The sequence below is a fragment of the Otolemur garnettii genome, unplaced genomic scaffold, assembly GCF_000181295.1.
Source record: "Otolemur garnettii isolate 467f Iridium unplaced genomic scaffold, OtoGar3 scaffold00007, whole genome shotgun sequence".
NCBI classification, from domain to species: domain Eukaryota; kingdom Metazoa; phylum Chordata; class Mammalia; order Primates; family Galagidae; genus Otolemur; species Otolemur garnettii.
Window position 1 is genome coordinate 21,799,935 of NW_003852402.1, and position 12,583 is coordinate 21,812,517.

Genomic DNA, 12,583 nt, shown 5'->3' on the forward strand with positions numbered 1-12,583 from the left:
ATAGGTACATGTGGTGCATGTCCAGAATACGAAAATTAGGTCAACTTAAGGAGGTGGTCAACTATAGAGGTTCTACTGTATTTCCCACTTGCTATTCTTACAGTGTGACTAACACTCCTCCCAGTGCTCTTGGTCTCTGGGATTTGTCACAGTTGTCATCAAAAGTATGGTGGAAGTGATGTCACATGACTTCACTGTCTGTTGGTGCCCTGAAATGCTATGGAAGTCCAGCTGCCCTAAAGCCACCATGCCACAGACCTTATGAAAAAATTGAGCCACTAATAGGGATATGCTTAGAGAATCCAGCCCAGAAAAAGTTAAAAGCTTCATGATGTCTTTGTGAGATAGCCAAAGTGTCTAATAGACACTCATGAATTGCTGATTCATAGAAATCTTGAAATTACATATTATACTTTGGATGCTCTGTCACACAGCAGTAACTACTGCAAAGTTAATACTGGCAAGTACCACAGCTGCCACTTGGTTGGGCTCAGATCCTCTACTCAACCTCTTAAGTTTGGTCAAAATTTATACCCAAGACTCTTCCTCTTTCTCTACTGAACAGGTAAAATAAGGTTAGAAACTTCAACATCAGGCAACGTTATAAAGTTAACATGAAACTAGAAACATTTCATTCTAAATTTAGTACACATCTTATTTTACAGATTTATGAAAACATTTCTGATTAGAATCTCTTGAATTTTTTTTCTGAGGCCCCTATCTGTACACTGTACATAGGAATAGTTAACCCTACCCAGACACTATACCCAAAGCCTGAAGACAAAATATATTTGGAAAATAAATAGGATAAATTGGCATTTTATATTTATTCATCTGCAGTTTTTCGGCTGGGGCTGGGTTTGAACCTGCCACCTTCGGCATGTGGGGCTGGTGCCCTACTCCTTGAGCTACAGGCACTTTTTTTTTTTTTAAAGATTGGGATTTTACACCACACTGTACCCCATAATTGCATTAATGTACACAGCTGTAATTTAATTTAAAAAAAAAAAAGATTGGGATTTTATACTTCCTAATCAAACAAACAAGAAAACTAAATACAAAGATTACTTTCTAGAAACTTTTACGAAGCCTTTTAAACATGTTTGGGCTTAAAGCTAACATCAAAACACAGATGGCAGAGTATGCTATAATGCTTTCTTCCTAGTGGCACTCACCTACTTTAGCTATCAAGCAGTACCCTCCTTTTTAAAAACAAGATTGGAAATAAGTTTATGTGAAATTTTCTGTAATTTACAAAGTTCAATTTCTATGAAAACTTCAAGAGTAACTAAAATGACAAAAAACAACAAAAAAACCTGTCAATTATTCTGGTCCTTTACTTGCATTCTAAGAGTCAGCAACTTGAGTTAGTTTCATTTACAAACAAGGACTACTAGGCTGGGTGCAGTGGCTCATGCCTGAAATCCCAGTGCTCTGGGAGGGCAAGGCAGGTGGATTGCTTGAGCTTAGGAGTTCAAGACCAGCCTGAGCCAGAGTGAGACCCCATTTCTAAAAATTAGTCAGGCATTGTGGTGGGTACCTACAGCCCCAGCTACTCAGGAGTATGAGGCAAGATGGCTTGTGCCAAGGGGTTTGAGGTTGCTATGAACTATGATGCCACGAACTCTTTCTTACCAGGGGCAAGAAAGTGAGACTCTGTCTCAAAAAAACCAAGGACTAGTAAACTCATTAACATTAAAAATTAGTATATTGTGGCTTAGCACCTTATAGCTCAGTGGATAGGGCGCTGGCCACATACACTGGCTGGCGGGTTCAAACCCAGCCCAGGCCTGCTAAATGACAACTACAACAAAAAAATAGTGAGGTGTTGTTGCAGGCGCCTGTAGACCCAGTTACTTGGGAGGCTGAGGTAAGAGAATCGTTTAAGCCCAAGACTTTGAGGTTATTGTGAGCTATGATGTTACAGCCCTCTACTGAGGATGACATAGTGAGACTCTGTCTCAAAAAAAATAGATTATAAAAATTTGTGCGTCGAAATTAGTCAAAATAAAACCACAAATTATTCACATTTAAACAAATGAAGTTTTTAAAAATTTAGTGTATGTTCCCTAAAAATACAGTAACTCTTATGTAATAAAACTTGAGACATGGCTTGGCACATGTAGCACAGGGGTTACAGCGCCAGCCACATGCACCAAGGCTGGCTGGTTCAAGCCCGGCCCAGGCCAGCTAATCAACAATGACAACAGCAACAAAAAAATAGCCAGGGGATGTGGCAGGTGCCTTTAGTCCCAGCTACTTGGGACTTAAGCCCAAGAGTTTGATGTTGCCATGAGGTATGACGCCACTGCACTCTACCTAAGACTAAACAGTGAGACTGTCTCAAAAGGAAAAAAAAGAACTTGAGAAATGACAACTATACAGTGATTGAAATAGTCAATCATTTGCACCTTTTCCTTAAGGTCTCAATTTACACTTAATTCTTTCCCAACTATTTTAGAGCTGTTTTTTAAAAACTAGCTTTTAGGGCCGTGCCTGTGGCTCAGTAAGGTACTGGCCCCACGGATGGAGGGTGGTGGGTTCCAACCCAGTCCCAGCTAAACTGCAACAAAAAAATAGCCAAGCATTGTGGTGGGCCCCTGTAGTCCCAGCTACTTGGGAGGCTGAGGCTAGAGAATCACCTAAGCCGAAGAGCTAGAGGATGCTGTGAGCTGTGACGCCACTGCACTCTACCAAGGGCAACAAAGTAAGACCCTGCCTCTAAAAAAACTAGCTTTTATTTTTTATTTTTTTTTATTTTTTGAGACAGAGCCTCAAGCTATCCCCCTGGGTAGAGTGCCATGGCATCACACTCACAGCAACCTCCAACTCCTGGGCTGAAGCTAGTCTCCTGCCTCAGCCTCCCAAGTAGCTGGGACTACAGGCGCCCGCCACAACGCCCGGCCATTTTTTGGTTGCAGCCATCATTGTTTGGCGGGCCCGGGCTGGGGATTCGAACCCGCCACCTTAGGTGTATGTGGCTGGCGCTTTAGCCGCTTGATCTACAGGCGCCGAGCCAAAAAAAAAAAACTAGCTTTTAAAAAGAGCTAGGGGCAGCTCCTGTGGCTCAGTGGGTAGGGCACTGGTCCCATATACTGAGGGTGGTGGGTTCAAACCCGGCCCTGGCCAAGCTGCAACAAAAAAATAGCCTTAGCCTGACATTGTGGCAGGCACCTGCAGTCCCAGCTACTTGAGAGGCTGAGGCAAGAAAGAGAATTGCCTAAGCCCAGGAGTTAGAGGTTGCTATGAGTGGTGTGACGCCACAGCACTTTACAAAAGGCTATAAAGTGAGACTCTGTCTCTACAAAAAATAAATAAATAAAATGAACTATCATGCAGACTCATGCCTATCTAAAAGTAGTTTATGAGATAAGAGTTTTCCTCTGTTGCCCAGGCTAGAGTGCATCATCGTACTTTACTGTGGCCTCCAACTCAACTAAAGTAATCCTCCTGCCTCAGCTTTCCAAGCTGGGATTACAGGTGTGCATCATCCTGCCTGGCTGATTTTTTATAGAGGTCTTGCTATTGCCCAAGCTGATCTGGAACTCCCAGTCTCAAGCAAGCCTCCTACTTTGGCCTCCCAAAGTGCTAACATTAAAGGCAGAAGACACCTGCCCCGCCTCTACAAAAAAATTAAAAAAAAAAAAAAAAGATGAAGCCAAAGACAAACCATGAACAGCTGGGTTTATTTCAACAGCAAATTTGAAACTCTCGCCTTACACAAGAGTACTACGTAATTACATAAGGAATAGACAACTTTCTACACTGTCAAATATATAAAAGTTCCTTTTGTACTTTGACACTGATCAGCAAGCAGATTCAGTCCATATTTGCTCTGATCTATTTACTGAGTTAACCCAAGCTTCTTCTTCAGAGACTCTGGCATCTCAGGTGGAGGAGGGCGAGGAAGCCTGAAGTAGACCTTCACAGAGTCATAGATGAACCACTGTAGTGCAGTCAGAGTGCCAATCATGATGATACGAGCAAAGAGGCCCTTCCATACACCTGGTTCAAAGAGGAAATATCAATGGAAAAATGCAATATACTCGAAAGTGTTGTTTGTTCTTCAGAGAAAAAAATCATCTTACCTTTAAATCCAAGTCTCTGGAGGACCTGAGAGGCAGTGCTACCTTTCTCTTTATTCAACACAGACACCACCGAATCAGCAGGGTGAGAAACAATTGCACAGAAGACTCCAGCTAAACAAAGTCAAGATAAATGAATAAATACAGGGTTAAAAAAAAAAATTCATCATAGCCAATGATCTTTTTTTATGACTTTTATAAAATAAAATGTTAAGCTCAGAAAAACCCAAAACAGGCTCGGCACCTGTGGCTCAAGCGGCTAAAGCGCCAGCCATGTACACCTGAGCTGGCGGGTTCGAATCCAGCACGGGCCCGCCAAACAACAATGATGGTGGCACCAAAAAATAGTCGGGCGTTGTGGCGGGCGCCTGTGGTCCCAGCTACTTGGGAGGCAGAAGCAGGAGACTCGCTTGAGCCCAGGAGTTGGAGGCTGCTATGAGTTGTGATTCCATAGCACTCTACCCAGGGAGACAGTTTGTGGCTCTGTCTCAAAAAAAAAAAAAAAGAAAAGAAAAGAAAAACTCAAAACAAAACAAAAAATAAAAACACCCACACAAATCAGATTTAGGGTGGGTAAAGATGGTATGATTATAAAGCAGTCTACCCTATGTAAAATATGACAATCTTTTAAAAGCTTTCTTAGCCAAGTGTGATAGCTCATGCCTGTAATATCAGCACTTTGGGAGGCTAAGGCAGATAGATTGCCTGAGCTCAAGAATTCAAGACCAGCCTGAATAAGAGTGAGACCCTATCTCTGCTAAAAACAGACTAGCTGGGTGTTGTGGCTAGGATCACAGGTACCAGGAGGCTGAAGCAAGAGAACTGGATTGAGACCAAGAGTTTGAGGTTCGGTGAGCAATGATGCCACCGCACTCTACCAAGAGTAACAAAGTGAGACTCAAAGAGAATTACTCAGATTTTAGTCAATATTTTCTTTTTGTATAAATTTTTTTTTTTTTGGTGACAGAGTCTCAAGTTGTCACCATAGGTTGACAACTCTAGGTTGGTATAAAAAGAGTTTACAGCTCACAGCTGTTAAGAGTCACAGCTCAGCAACCTTAAACTCTTGGGCTTAAGCAATTCTCTTGCCTCAGCCTCCCAAGTTAACTGGGACTACAGGCATCCACCAAAATGCCCAGCTATTTTGTTGTTGTTTTAGCTGGCCCAGGCCAGGTCTGAAACTGCAAGCCGGCTCTGCGCCTGTGGCTCAAGCGGCTAGGGTGCCAGCCACATACACCCAAGGTGGCGGGTTTGAATCCCCAGCCCAGGCCCACCAAACAACAATGATGGCTGCAACAAAAAAATGGCCAGGCATTGTGGCGGGCGCCTGTAGTCCCAGCTACTTGGGAGGCTGAGGCAGGAGACTCGCTTGAGCCCAGGAGTTGGAGGTTGCTGTGAGCTGTGATGCCATGGCACTCTACCCAGGGGGATAGCTTGAGGCTCCGTCTCAAAAAAAAAAAAGAAACTGCAAGCTTCAGTATATATGGCCAGCACCCTACCCACTGAGCTACAAGCACCACCCCAAAACTTTTTTCTTGATTAAAAAAAATGATATACCACTGAGATCAATATATTCTCAAGCCTAATAGTGACATACTATAAAACAATTTTGCTAACCTAACCATAAAACATCCTTTCAGGAACTAATCAGGAAATACTGATAAATCCTGAAGGGTAAATAAAATGATATGGGAAGATAAAACTGCTTTATAAACTTTGGAATAATTCTCCCTCACAGAAAAGGCCAAATGATGGAAATGATTTGTCTATAATCCCTAAATTTCATACCTATGTAACCTGCCACAAATGTTACAACCAGCTGCTCGGCCTTTGTACATTCACTGCGGGGCTTAGGAACCACAAACTTGTACAATGCTTCAACAGTACGTTCAAAGCAGGCGAACTTCATCATGGTGTATGGTATCTGTCTCATCCACAGAGGAGCAACTCCCTTGTAGAATCTAAGAAATTAGGAGACTTATTTTACACAGTTGCATATATCCATCCAGCAGAGCTTTTCATCATTAACAGAAGTGTCCGCACACCAGTCAAGTCCTGATAGTAAAAAATGGCAGCATAACTGCATGCCATTTCTATCAGAACCCTAGACTAACATGCAGGTATGTTTATCTCACATGCCAATGACTCAAGCACCTTTGACTATACAACCAAAAAAGTTGCTGGATGTTTGACTGGAACTACAAGAAACAAGAAGTTTACAAGCGGAACTCAGTTCAAAATTCATCCACAAAGGTGGATCTAAGGAAGCATGTTGTGACACGATCACATGTAAATGCTTAACTGAATAAATCATAAGACTTCTAACAAGCCCTCTTCCAAAAGTTAACAGTAAATATTTACGCTAAATACTAAGTCATTTTTAGACTGACAAATGGTCCTTCCTTTAGGAAAAAAGCTCAGTTCAGGGATCAAACTATATATTAACTTATCCATACCCACAGAACTTATGTTCCATACACAGATAAATATACATTAAATTATAGTCTTTAAAAAAAAACCTAAAAGTGAAATTCCCTTAAAGTGAGTATTTTTAAAGCGTAAATCTAGACAAGTCTCTGCTTACGCATTTAGGCCTTCTTCCTTATACATCTTGGGTACCACATCTCTCAACGTGTTGGCATAACCTGGTTGGGTTTGAATCCGAACCTTAGCAGCTTCCATAGGAGCCAGGGCAATGTCGGCAAAGAATTCAGCACTGGCGGAGGCAGCCAAATATAGTGATGTGCGCCACAGATAGGTGTTCTCCTAAATACAAAACATAAGGATGGATGTGAATTGCTGTTTTCAATTTTACTTTAAGTGAAAGTTTTAGGAAACAACTAAACATCAGACACTTTTAAAGTATTTCACATCACACAACCCATGGGTAACCACATAATGAGGCCAAATATATGTTGTCTCTCATAACTTCATTCACCAATAACTACAGTACATTGTAACATTTCTGAACTAGATGCCAAGTGTAGTTAGCCCTGGAACTACACAAAAAACTCCCAGAGACCTTTTCTTTAAAATACTCAAAGTCCAATGTACTCAGAAAACAACATGCTATGTTAAAAAGAGCACTATAATTCAGTGAAATAAATTTTGTTTTTTTCAATCCTGTCTGGTATACAGCTTTATGATTTAACGCCTATTATTCACTTTCTGGAACTTTAGTTCTAAAACAAGGTGCATGAGACGAAAACCCAAGATCCCTTTTGGTTTCAAAGTTGAACACTCAGGACTTTCCTTTTCAAAGTTAATTACATACCTCTCCAAGCATGTTGCTATATAAGACTTTAAATACTTCATAAAAGCCAAACTTGCAGAGTCCTTGCATGGAGTAGCCAATGAAAGTTGGAGCCCATCCTTTAGCCAAACCACGAAAACCATCCTCTTTAAGTGTAACTGAGAATCCATTAAATATCCCCTTGTACTTCTGGGGGTCCACCTTTATTTAAAACAAGAAAAAAATATTAAAAGCACCAAAAACCTAACATGTCCTATAAATGTTTAATTTCAATTTTATTATCCTGGTTGTAAAATAAATTTCAGTAACAAAAAATGTAAATAAAGTAGTACCCCCTTATTCAAAGATTCAATTTCTGCAGTTCAAGTCACCTGTAGTCAACCAGTGTCTAATATATTTTGGGCAAAAGCAACCACATTAATGTAACTTTTATTGATTACTGGTATTAACCTTCTATTGTGCACAATTTATAAATTAAACTTTATCAAAGGCATGTACATATAGGAAAAACATAGGTTCAGTACTATCCTAGGTTTCAGGCATCCACTGAGGATCTTGGGACATATCCCATGTAGATTAAGGGGGGACTACTGTGTAAGTTCACTGCTTAATATCTGTCACTATGTTATTTTCATAAATGGAAACATTTACATATTAAGGTCTTGCTTTCTCTGAGTCAAATAAGTCTTGGAGGGATAGTTAAGAGGGTAAAACATCAATTAAAATACACAATAAAACTGATTTTTTTTTTTTGAAAAAAAAACCTAACTTGTTACCCTTGGTAGAGAGCCATGTCATCATAGCTCATAGCAACCTCTAACTCTCAGGTTTAATTGATCCTCTTGCCTCAGCCTCCCAAGTAGCTGGGACTACAGGTGCCCACTACAACACTCAGATACTTTGAGAGATGATTGGGGGGGGGGGGTTGCTCTTGCATCAGCCTGGTCTTGAACTCCTGAGCTTAAGCAATCCACTAGCCTTGGCCTCCCAGACTGCTAGGATTACAGGCATGAGCCAAGTGCCTGGCCATAAAACTGACTCTGAAGAGATTTCTCACTACCCACTCCTACTACCTTTTAAAAAGTAAAGCTACTGTCTGAACAATAGTGAAGTCTGCAGGGCAGGGCCTGTGGCTCAAGGCAGTGGGTTCAAATCTGGCCCAGGCCGAAAAACTGCCCAAAAAAAAAAAGTTAAAGTCTGTATTCTTTTTTTTTTTTTTTTTTGAGACAGGAGCCTCAAGCTGTCCCCCTGGGTAGAGTGCCATGGCACCTCAGCTCACAGCAACCTCCAACTCCTGGGCTCAAGCGAGTCTCCTGCCTCAGCCTCCCAAGTAGCTGGGACCACAGGCACCCGCCACAACGCCCAGCCATTTTTTGGTTGCAGCCGTCATTGTTGCTTGGTGGGCCTGGGCTGGGGATTCGAACCCACCACCTTAGGTGTATGTGGCTGGCGCCTCAGCCACTTGAGCCACAGGCGCTGAGCCTAAAGTCTGTATTCTTAATATATTGCTAAGTCCTTTGTATTTTCAAGCTTTGTGAACATTAAACAATCCAACTAAATACAGGTTAAAAGGTACATGAACACAATGAGAATCTACCTTTTGCCTTAAATTCACTTCAAGAAACATGCACTATTTTAGCAAAAGTATATCTCATCTACTTTACGGAGGAAAAAAGCTTTTCTATTTCTGCCAGTACTAGAAGGGCTGGTATACATCACCTTCCTCTCCCTCCTAATATTTCACTTTCCTTTTCTTTAGGTAAGTAGACTTCTAATCCTGTTTGGAACAAATAAATGTTTGATGTCTGATCATTTTTTTTTTGATGTATGATTAGACAAATTATCAAAAAATTTTACATAAATATACAAGAGGCTACGACCACAAAAGTTTCATACTAAGATACTTAAAGTATTTTAAAGAAATCTACAAGTACTCTTTGCCTTGGTCTTATTAACAGATACGGCATGTGAAGTTACATGACATAATGCAGAGCCATTTATAGCCAGAGTCTGAATGAATAATTTACCCACACAAAAGAAGCATTTCTTGTATTTCTTTTCTTTTTTTTTTTGAGACAGAGCCTCAAACTGTCGCCCTGGGTAGAGTGCCATGGCATTATAGTTCACAGCAACCTCCAACTCATGGGCTTAAGCGATTCTCTTGCCTCAGCCTTCCAAGTAGCTGAGTCTACAAGTGCCACCACAACCCCTGGCTATTTTTTGGTTGTAGTTGTCATTGTTGTTTGGCAGGCCCAGGCTGGATTCGAACCTGCTAGTTCTGGTGTATGTAGCTGGCACCTTGGCCACTTGAGCTACAGGTGCTGAGTCCATTTCTTGGATTTAAAGACCACAAGCTAAAGAAATTCAGGTGTGGTTTCCCACGGGAGTTTCTAACAGTTGTAACGTCTCAAATTCTCACTTGCAAAGTGCTTGAAGATTATTTAGAATTAGGTAACACATGAAAGATACTTTCAATGTTGTCATCTCAATACAAACCTGCATACGGCATTTCACTAAATCCAGGGGAACGACAGCAGTGTGTGTCAGACCACAACTTAAGACCCCACCAAAGCCACACAGTGCATAATACTTCGCCGAGCCAAATTCACAACTGTACTCTGTAATAAGATAAGACACACCATGCATTTTAATATAAAACTCACATTACTGACCATCAACTTACCTCCTGGATAGTTAGGTTTCCACACAGCTTGTTAGTAGATGACTACATCTTACAGTTTAAGTCATGCTTCAACAATACGCTCTAGTCCAGCATGCAAAACAAACCTGCATTCTGCATTTAACCAGATCTAGAGGAACCAATGCTGTATGTGTTGTGCCACAGCTAATAATTCCTCCAAGTCCACAAAGGATAAAGAATCTGCCAGATCCATAGTCACAGCTATACTGCTCTGATTGGAAAAAAAAATCAAGTAAGTATTACTTCAGAGATGACTAAGGCCACAGGCATGAAAGAAAAGTTTATTTCCCTGTAAAACAGCACTGTCACAGCCAAACAGCTCTGGTCACAATTAATTGGCTAAAAAATTCACCGCCAAAATCATATCATTTAAAAATTATGCAAAATACTAGCTGCGTCTTATTTTACCAAATTAATTTTTTAAAAGTTTCTACATCATTGGCTTTTACAATTAATCTTAAAATTATTAACTGCTAATAACCTCATATTTCTGAGGACTCAAACTTAGATCACTCAACAAGTAAAAAGTTCACAAAGTTCACCCCAACCACTAACCAGTACTCCCCCCACTTATGAATTGCTATAACATAAAAACAGGTACATATAAACGCCTGCAGTCAAAGACATCTAATACACAATAACATTAGCTTTAACTTTAAAAATTAAAAGACAAAATGCCAGAAGCACACGAATGATTTTTCTTTTTAAACTTTCCCTTTTACAGGCATAATGTAGATAATCTCGCGATTCCTACAATTCGGTTTCTCTCAATATACACTGCACTAGGATTTAAAACAAACACAATTAAGTTAAAGCTGGGCCCAAACACCACGAATCCCGAAGATCAAAGGATGCCCACCAAAGATCTCCTTTCTACGCCTATCCGGGTCTGCAAGTAGCCTCCTCCCCAGTCGCATTGAAACGTGAGACCCGTATGCAGCCAAATAAAAAGATGATCTATCTACCGTCAACTAATACAAAACATAAATACTTGAGATAATATTTTTTAAGAAAATTAAAGCCAGATTAAAGAATAGGCAATACAGTTAAAACTGTGGGTGGCCAAGGAAGAGGCCTTACCTAACACAGACCGCACTGAGCTAACCAACAGACTGAGTGGACTCACAGCGGAGGAGCTAGTCAGAGCCTCTCTGCCTCTACTCGCTCCGGGACGTGGAGGTCACGAAGGGACGCTGGGCCTAGGCCCTTCCACGCCCTTGAGGGGGGGCCAAGGATGCCACACTGGCCTAAGGCGGAAAGGGCTGACATCCCAGGTCGAGCCACTGTCCTCCAGGCCGGGCCCAGGCCTCGAAGGCATAGCGGACCACGAATGAACCTATCGACCGTACTGGGGCAGTCTCTGAGCTCACCTTCAACAGCGGCGGCTGCCAGGTTGCGAGAGCGTCGGGGCGGGGCTGTGATCCCGGCGGGACAGCTGCGGGGGCCCGCGAGGCCATCGTGCACCAGCTGCAGGTGCGGCGCGTTGAAAGGGTTTGCCCGCGCCAGGTGCGCCACGGACGAGTACATCTTCCTACGGGAAGAGGGAGCGACGGTTAGGCGGTTAGAGGACAGGCAAGGTGCCGGTCACCGGCGCCGGCGCCCTGGGACCTCAGCTGGGGCCTTTTCCTTCCCGCCTCCGCGCCCTTGAAGAGGTCACGGTTGCCTTCCCGAAAGAAGCCGCGCCTAACTGGGCCCACAGCCAAAGGAGCGGCCCCACAGGGGCTCTGGGCACCGTTCTCCGCACCCACCAGGAGGAAGGCCTGGCCCCACTCACTCCCTAAGATGGCGAACACCCAAACGCTCCCTTGGAAAGGCTGCGGCTCACAGAGGCCGGACGTCCTCTCGGCCCAGAGATCGGTGCCCTTCGCCAGACGTCAGTGTGACGCACTCTACGTATCGTCACGAGCGCGCGTCGCCCATTGGTGGGAAACAGCGCCGGGGGGGTAGCATCATCGCGTTCTCCTAGCAACCTTATCCCCGCCCCTGCTCTTCCGGCCCTGCGGGTGCGCAAGAGCATTCGTTCTGCGCAGGCGTGCATTCCAGGACTGGCTTTTGACTGGGCATGTGACCTTTACTTTTTGGGCCTTCACCTCTCCTTGACTTCGTGCTTCAGTCCTTCTCACTCATGTGAGTCCCACTCTAAAGTAGTCACTTAAACAAACACACACAAAAAGAGCAACGAATACTTGATGATATATTTAGCTGTTGCAGTTAGAACGTCCCTGCAGAATTGTGTGTCACAACTTTGGCCCATACTGTACTTTTTAAAAGTGCCATCCGTTGACGTCGAATATGGGCGTGTCTGCATTTTTCATCAGGATGCAGAAGACTATCTTACAAGGAAATGTGTGGTAAGAACGCAATAAGATGAAGCTTGCTGCTTCATCACATTGGTCTATATAACACACTGAAACATTCGATAAACGCTTAACACCTGGTGTGTTACAGAGACCAGCTGGAGGGAAAGCAGACTTACAGCAGATTGTGTGTTAATAGGTTTCACAAAATCTTAGTTAGGCCCAGGCTCGGTGGCTCAGGCCTTGT

General features: G+C 42.7%; 1 protein-coding gene and 1 non-coding gene across 3 annotated transcripts; both read right to left on the reverse strand.

Moving 5' to 3' along the window:
- Window positions 1-3,670: 3,670 nt before the first annotated feature.
- SLC25A3 (solute carrier family 25 member 3) lies at window positions 3,671-11,963 on the reverse strand. Of its 2 annotated transcripts, none has more exons than XM_003783328.2 (8): window positions 11,814-11,963; window positions 11,410-11,570; window positions 9,835-9,956; window positions 7,360-7,539; window positions 6,670-6,851; window positions 5,874-6,046; window positions 4,089-4,199; window positions 3,671-4,005 (listed from the first exon to the last, which is right to left on the reverse strand). In XM_003783328.2, the coding sequence occupies exons 2-8, from the start codon at window positions 11,564-11,566 to the stop codon at window positions 3,845-3,847; spliced, it is 1,086 nt and encodes a 361-aa protein (XP_003783376.1). In that variant the 5' UTR covers window positions 11,567-11,570; window positions 11,814-11,963; the 3' UTR covers window positions 3,671-3,844. The 2 variants fall into 2 exon arrangements, with proteins under 2 accessions (XP_003783376.1, XP_023365009.1); XM_023509241.1 differs by having other exon boundaries at window positions 11,788-11,872.
- Window positions 6,118-6,359, reverse strand: LOC111723057. Its single transcript, XR_002771683.1, has one exon. It is a non-coding gene; the product is annotated as a small nucleolar RNA SNORA53 (small nucleolar RNA).
- Window positions 11,964-12,583: the final 620 nt, after the last annotated feature.